Consider the following 8,182-nt stretch of genomic DNA (forward strand, 5'->3'; position numbering starts at 1 on the left):
GGGGGGGGGGGGGGAAAGCTGTAATAAAAAGTGTTACAAAGCTTGATATTGTTGGTATTAATATTCCTCCTACAACATAAACTTATGACCCATGGAATCATTTTACTTAACATCTCTAAAACACCTTAACATCTTGCTTTTCCTTTTTAATCGCCACAGGAAAAATAAAGCTAATAGGAAAACAGAACAGAAATCTTACATGTTCGTTTAAAACACTAAGTTGTAGTAATAATCCAAATTATTCTGATGCACATACTTTGCTTTTCAGCCCCATTCTTTTTTGGCATATACGTAACTACACATCCGTACAGCAGCATGCTTTAGTTATGTCACGTTATTACCTCTAGCTCCATGACAATCTGTACTGTCCATTGAAAATGCCTTTTAGTTTATTTCAAATCTGTTTGTTATCTTTGAGTCAGAACACAAACAGAAGAAAGAAGTCCCCCTGAAACTCTTAAATGTAACCCGTGAACTTCAAGTACCTACGCAAAAATGAAACTCCAGTATTTCTTCTTAATTCAGAGGTCCTATAGTCCTTATCCCGGAATCAACAAACCAAAGCAAGCTTCCTCTCTGTTCTACAGAGGGAAGGCAAAAACAGTTCTAATGCAAATTAGGAAAGTTGACAATTATATTTGATTATCACCATAAATGCTAAAGAACATGACATCATGTACATCTACTAGACTTAAAATGATGTATGGCAGTCTGGCCACATGAAATTCATTATTGAAGAGTACAGATGCTCCATATTACAATCTTTTCCCAAGTACCCTTTCAGCACATTCCCAGCCATAGCTCATTCTCACCAAGATTTCCATCCTCAATGGTCAGCACTACTTCATCCATCACCAAGGCCCGGAAATCCAGCTCCTCTTCACAGCACTTGGCCTTCAGCGCTCTCAGGATCTCCTGCTGAGGGTAATCTTCTCTGATGCGCCGGTCTGTTAAGAACCACAGCCTGGGAGCAACTGAACTGCACATCTTGGACTTGTCTTGCAATCTTCAAGGTTTCCGTTCAATGGAACTTCTAGATGGGGGAGAACATGAGATTCTGTTAGAGTACATAGGCTCCTATCTTCACCTTCCCCACTCTACCAAGTCCTACTCCCTCCACACAAGACAGTCCTTTTCAATGGAGTGCAACTTCCAACCTCCAAGTGGGAAAAAAGTGCCTGGGCCTAATCTGCAACAGAACTAGCCACAACAGAAACAAAACCATTTACATTCAATGGAATGCAAATGCTAAAAATCAGGTCTTGGTCCTCATCCTAGTTTCATCCACAAGAAGTAAAGACTTAACGTAACTACTGGCACTGGTAGTAGCATCCCCCTTTCTTGACAGAAGCATGCCAAGGACTGAAAACATCTTGAATTGCCACCTCAAAGGGCAGAATTTCAACTTCACAATTGGGTACTCCTTAAAATTGGAAAAAACTCAGCCCCTCTCCTAGATACTGCTAAAACACTGGGGACAGACTTGGTGTACCCCTTTCCACCATATACAGAAGACAACACAGCGTGCCAATTTCTTCATGTTAAAAAAGCAACCCAGAATAAAGGAAGAAATCCATGAAAACAGAATTTTCCATGTATTTCAAGACTTACTTGCTCTTACAAATACTTTGTATCAACTGAGAAATATATTTAGTATTACCCAGGACATGGAAAAACCAAAGGAACAAGGAACATCAACAAAATGTTAAGAATACCAAACATTAATAAATGTAACCTAAAACAAAATCAAGGTTTCAATCTCTTGCACCAAGATTAAAAAAATTAAAAAACAAAAAACAAAAACCCACCACCTTTAGACATAGACAGTGCTAATGAATTCAGCACCAAAACCAGAAGAAATAGTTCAAATTTAAGAATATCAATGGTGTTAGACGTGGTAACAACAAGGTACTGCTCCTTTGGCTTTGAATACAGAGGATTTGGCCTATTTTTGACTATATACTTAAAAAAAATGACAGGTAGGTTAATGGACTACTCATCTACACTCAAGAAAACATAAGCAGCAGCATGGTGTAGGGAAAAATAATTCTGGAGAAAAACAGAAGTGTTTTCCGTGATGTATTTTAAACTTGCACATTAAAACAGAGGGAGAAATCATTGTTTTCACCAATACAGCTTGTATGAGTTTCAAACAGAATTGAACTCTGGGACAGAAAGAGGAGCTTTGCCTGGTAGTCTTAATGACAGAACCCCGAGTCAGCAGAAAATGTAATGCAGAAAGACCACAGGTATACAGCTGCTTTCATTCAATATTACGAAGAATTTTCGTTTCTGCAGCAGGCCTTCGGACTAAAGGACAGTTTTGTTACAACCATAAGAACAAGCTGATTTTTTAAATTTTTTTTTTTTGTAATTAAAGAAGTTTTTTTTCAAATAGCACAGGTTTTTCTTCACAAGAACATAAAATTTTAAGTGGCCATTTTTGTCCCTGGTACTGAGAACCATATGACAAGCAGCAAAGACTGTGACTTTTTTCCCACTGCTTTGGTGAATAAGGAGCAACAATAAAGCCAAGGACTAAAGTTCTTCCTACTAACAGAGTGAGAGTAAGCAGGAGCCAGGGAAAGGCAATCACAGCCACAGACTCGCCCTTGACAGCAGTCAAGATGCTCAAGGTAAAGCAGGATAAGGAATGTTTGTTCCCTGCAGGAAAACGGGTATGGGAGGTTGTAAAGAATATCTTTTGATATTTCAAAGAACTCCTTTTTTCTTCAAAGCAGCTGAAAGCAAAAAGGGCAAGGTGAGGCCTGGGCTTGCAATGGCTGGCATTTGTCAGATCCTGCCCCACTTTTGGCTCTCTCAACAATGGATTTCTCCACACGGCAGTTTACCAAAAACTTCCTGGGACAACATCTTCAGCTAGTAATTGGGACGAGCTGTATTCCTCAGAAATGTCACCGCTGTGGGCACAGTTCAGAAGGCTTCTTGGCAATTTACCCTTTATTTCTGCTATTTGCTTGAAGGACTGGGGAGACCAAACAGCCCCACCTGCCGCCTCTCTTTTGAAAAGCAGCTCTACCTAACAGCCTGGCCTATCTCATTTTTAAAAATGAGCTATAGAACATTGAGTACATTAAAAAAAAAATGACAGACACTGTCATAATTTAAAAAAAAAAAAAAAAACAAAAACCAGAAGCCGTTACAGATTTTCAGCCCGTTTGGGGTTTTGGGGTTGATTGGGTTTTTCCCTTGTACTGGTTCTAACACTGGTGCAAAGACACAAGTATTTCCTCTTTGGTAGCCTTCTCCCCATTTTGCTTGCTACTAACCCTTGTCTTCTTTGCCAACAGGGATATGCTCTCATCTTTCTCAAACCTCTTTTCTACACGGCCCCACCTCCACCCCCTAAAATCTGCAGAGACTGTGCCATCATCTCTCCCCAGCTGCCATTTCAGCACTTTCTTTCTTAAAAATCAGCGAAGGATTGAAGAAGAAAGAAAAAAAGGTATATCCTTTCCTCCACCTTTCTTTTATTTTTGAAAGGAGCTACAGCATCATCAAAGAAGTGCCATCCAGATATCTCAATTAGTACATTAAACCAGCAGGATATAAAAAATGCCTCGGGTTTGGGTATTCATCTCCCTCCTAATACTATGTCTCATTTCCTCTAAATCTTGGAAAGTTTTTGAAATGTACGTACAAAGGCTCGCATTCATCACCAAGCAAGCAAATAACCTCAAGTCTGGAGGTAAAGATTAAGAAATTCACTTTAGGTCAAGCTACAAGCCAGGGGCAGAGGCAAAGCTTCCCTGACCTCCAACACAACACCACTTGGTTTGGTTTTGTTTTTTTTTTTTCTTTTTTACCAGGTTAAGCTACAAACCAGGGGCAGAGGCAGAGGTTCCCTGACCTCCAATACAACACCACTTGGTTTGGTTTTGGTTTTTTTTTCTTTTTTACACCTAGAGAAATATCCTTTTCACACTGACATTCTGCTCCTCAAAACAGAATCTACACACCTGTTTCAGCCTCTCCTTATAATCTCTATTTTGATTGTGTAAGAAGTCTCACAGAACCTGCAATTTACCCTATTAACCCAAACAGCTTAACAATCCCTCCCACATTCTAAAGAAAATGGTCCGTAGGAGGAAAGCTTGCCTTGCAGTCAGATGCACAACAGCATTAAGTTCTCAAGTTGGATACGATTTCCAGAATTTTTCCCTGAAAACCAACTCCACCCATTTCAATCTAAAAGACACAGCCTCAGACAATGCTGGGTGTGCATGGAATACTTCCTAATCCATTAGAGCATCTATTGCAAAATAAGTATAGTATATATAAGGGGAAGAGCAGATGTTAAAATGTCTTCACAATGACCAGCTGAAATGCAGTTCGCTACGGTCAATATCAGTCTAATCTTTCAATAACCAAAAGATTTACGAAATGAAAAAACCATCATAAACTGAACTGCATAAAACAGGCTGGGAGAGGTAAAAGGGCGGCAAAGTAAAAGCTCGATGATAAAAATCAGACTAACTTGTGTGTCACGCCAGCCAAGCAGTCACTGCTGCACCTGCATCAGGAAGACACTGTATGGAACACATCCTGGGACAGGTTCTTTGCAATTTATAGAGGGAATTTATAGAGATCACCTCAGCTTTGATCTGTGGCATCCCTGTATTGCTTACGCTAGGCTTTATTCTGGCATTCACAGGGCAGCTTCCTCCCCATCACATCCAAACGTTATTTCCTCCTGCATTCCTTGAATCTGTAATACACCTTTAGCAGCTGTTCTAAACAAAAGCCTTCACTGTGCTACTTTTCTACTTGACAACATATGTGAATATGTTTTATTGACATAACAGGGAATCCAGCTGTCTAGAGAGACCGGCAGATCTTCTCTGAAGACCACCCTTTTTTGCCTTGAAGGGGTCTTCTCTTCACAGAGAAGAGAGACCTGCCTCCAAGAATGGGAAATTGGTCTCCATTGTCCATTTACTCCTTGTCTGTCTTCAACGCCCAAAAGCAGGACACCCTGGACTAGCCTCTTTTTCATCATGATGTATTTTCCCCTAAGTTGAAACATGAAACCAATTATTAGGAGATAGTTATTAATTTATGTATTATTGATAAATGAGTGACATAAAAGATAATCTACCACACAACCTATTCAGAATGTAACTACTCAATACTCTTGTAAATTTAAAAACACTAGGTTGTTTCTTCCCTATGGGAACGACAAATGGAATCCCAGATGTTTTGTAACATTAGGAATCAAAGAGATCTAGCTATCTCAACTGCTCGACTCAGGATCTGAAGTTGTAGCACGCTCCCATTGACTACAGTGAGATCTGGGAAAGAAGTTCATGGAACAATTATTACCATCAGCCCCTCCCAGAATCACCTCTTTCTTAAAACCTTGGCTCTGAGTCTCAGCCTCAGTTACAGCACCACGCAGCTAACACAAGGCCATGGATTTCAACAGTTAATAGAGAGGTAAACCCAGATTTTAGTTTCAGCTTACCTCTGGCTCTACTGACAGCTCTGCTAATGACAATAAAAATCACATGGAAGTGAGAAGGGAAGAGGAAAGAGACTGACAGCCACAACTGCCATCGGAAATGAAGAACTAGGAAAAATACAGCTCAAAGTACTCACCTCACTATGAATAACACTGCACCTTCTATTTATCACTAATGCATCTTTGCAGAACAGTGTTATTCAAGTTGCAAAAATATTTATCGTTAATGCTTCTTTGCAGAACAGTGTTATTCAAGTTGCAAAAGGTATTTTGCTTTCTAAAAGGTATTTTGCTTAGCTAATCTGAGGACATGCTTCCAGTAAACCAATTGTCTCTACTGCTACAGCAGTTTCTAGAATGCTGTTTTGGAGGCCACACCTCAAGACACTGAAGACCTAAGAACAGTTGGCAGATGCTCATAAGTTATCTCCTTTAGGAGATACCTCAAGGCAGATCCAAATTACAAAGTCAATCTTAGGTAGCAGACGGGTCAAACAGCTAACGAAGGGTCATCTGGTATATGACCCAGCATATGATCTATCATACACTGTCATGGAAGTCTCTGCCTCATCTTAATGAGAAGGGAGCAGTATTTGAAACATCCTGGAACTATGATTTTCTCTGTCATAGGGAGAGCAGGTCTGAAAACAGTTCACAGCCTTTTCAAGTATAAAGCACAATTAATTGTTTTCCACACAAAGATACCAGAATGACAACCATCTAAAGAAAACCTGAAGGAAATACGTATGGATGCTGACTATAAGCCATGGTGATATATACAGAGATAAAAACTGACGTCTTGAACCACTTGTTAAAATTGCTTTAGAAAAATAAATCCAAGATAAATCAACTCATTCCTGACACTGCTGCTTCATGGTGATGCTTAAGGACAACCTCAAGAAAAATTCCTCTCTTGCACACCAGAGACTAGTTTTCCTAAGACTATCACATAACGGTTTGAGAATCTTCGGAAAGAACCCATTTTTAAAAATTGAAGAATCTGAAAAAGGGTAGTATTTGTTTAAATAGATTCTACATAATACGTTGAGCAGCTGCAGCGCAATCTGTCCACTGCTGCTGCATTATCATCCGCCCTCTGCACATGCATCACAGAATGTAAAGTCACTGCAAGCAGGTGAACCCCAAGCACACCTCTTTGAAAGCATATCGCCGTATTCACCTCCTTTTCCCGGGGAGATTTGTAGGCTGCAACAGTCAAAGGAGATGGGAATATATTAATCCTTCCCATTCACTCCCCGCGCAGCCCCTCCACCCTCGCAGACAGGCAACTGCACTCCCTGCCATGGCTTTCATCTGCTTGTCCCCACCTTTGCACTGAGGAAGGCTAAAGATGCTGGCAGCCACCCTTCCCAGACACAATCGCCTCGGAAAGGCAGACACCCACACCCCCCACGCTCCCCCTCCCCAAGTCCTTCCTCCACTACGGTCACGCTCGCAAGCAGGTGATAACATTCCTCATCCACACACACACCCCAGTTCCTCATCTTCAGTGAATAATCCATTCTCTTCCCTCTCTGCAGCCCCAGCCCCACGCTGCCCAGCACCAGCCACCCTTACACTTCGCTCTTAGTATTTTTTTTCCCTACAAGAGGCTCTCAGCTCTTTTCCTCCCCCCCTCCACCACCACCCTCCGCCTGCCTCTGCACGCACGCCCCTGCAAATAAAACCTACATTTCCTCCCACGTCAGCCGCTTTGCTGAAGAAAGGTTCTTCCTCCTCTGCCCAGGTTTCCCCGCAATGTGGTACAATACACCCCTCATCCATCCATCCATCCATCCATCCATCCATCCGCCCTCTCCGGTCGGTGTGTACACAGCCAGTTTTCCCTCCTCCCTTCCCCCACCCCACTCTCTGTCTCAGGCTTCTCCCAGCCGTGGGGGGAAGGGAAGCAGGCACCGTGTGAATGAACGGGGGCTAGAGGGACTTACCAGGGATTTGGGGAGGAAGGAGTGGAAGACGGAATGAAAAGACAAAAAAAAAAAAAAAAAAAAAAGGGATGCCACAAAGATGGGCGCTCCCTCCGGCGTGCCAAGTGCTGCTCCAGTTCTGGCTCCCCGTCGCGTCTCTCCAGCTGGGCACCCCTGCTCCTGGATCCCCCACTAGCCAAAAAGGACGGCGAGGAAGCCTCCTGGATGCCTCCCTGCACTTGTACTCCAAAGGATGGGAAGGTACCACTGAGGCGCCCAAAGCAAGCAAGGGATGGTGATGGTGATGGTGATGATGATGATAACGTTCTCCTGGACAATGTCTAGCGGATGCCTTAGGGACCAAGAGAGATTTCTGAGGGGGGGAAGGGGGAGTAAATGACTGTCAAGGTAATTCCCAAATTGTCCTCCCCTACGGGGGAGGAGGAAACAAGAGTACTGGTGAAGAGCTGTAGCTTTCTACGTGAAATAGACTCAATCCTCGTGTCTCTTACTTCCTCAGAACCAAACCCCTAAATGACTCTGAAGTCACCAAAACCTAAGAAGACAAAAAGGAGAAACATCCCTATTAGACATAAGCAAACATATAAAGGTATCTAATAAAGATAAACTACATCTCAACGGAAGCCACCGTGCAAGCTGGTACTCAAAGCCAAAAGAAACAGAGAGGATGAACACAATGAGGGGAAATGTACAACTTTAAGTAATTTGCAGAAATACACTAGCACAGAAACCCATTTTAAGAGGGGGAAAA

General features: G+C 42.2%; 1 protein-coding gene across 2 annotated transcripts in view; it reads right to left on the reverse strand.

Moving 5' to 3' along the window:
- RIMKLB (ribosomal modification protein rimK-like family member B) overlaps positions 1-7,949 on the reverse strand; it is a 62,580-nt gene extending 54,631 nt beyond the window's left edge. The window contains exons 1-2 of one of the 2 annotated variants that reach the window (XM_014940145.1): positions 7,432-7,949; positions 813-1,033 (exon numbers count right to left, since the gene is read on the reverse strand). In XM_014940145.1, the coding sequence (XP_014795631.1) occupies positions 813-987 (175 nt within the window). In that variant the 5' untranslated portion in view covers positions 988-1,033; positions 7,432-7,949. Of the gene's footprint in view, positions 1-812; positions 1,034-7,174; positions 7,266-7,431 lie in introns of those variants that run through there. The other variant, XM_014940146.1, reaches the window with a different exon arrangement.
- Positions 7,950-8,182: the final 233 nt, after the last annotated feature.

The sequence above is a fragment of the Calidris pugnax genome, unplaced genomic scaffold, assembly GCF_001431845.1.
Source record: "Calidris pugnax isolate Ruff unplaced genomic scaffold, ASM143184v1 scaffold36, whole genome shotgun sequence".
Taxonomy (NCBI): domain Eukaryota; kingdom Metazoa; phylum Chordata; class Aves; order Charadriiformes; family Scolopacidae; genus Calidris; species Calidris pugnax.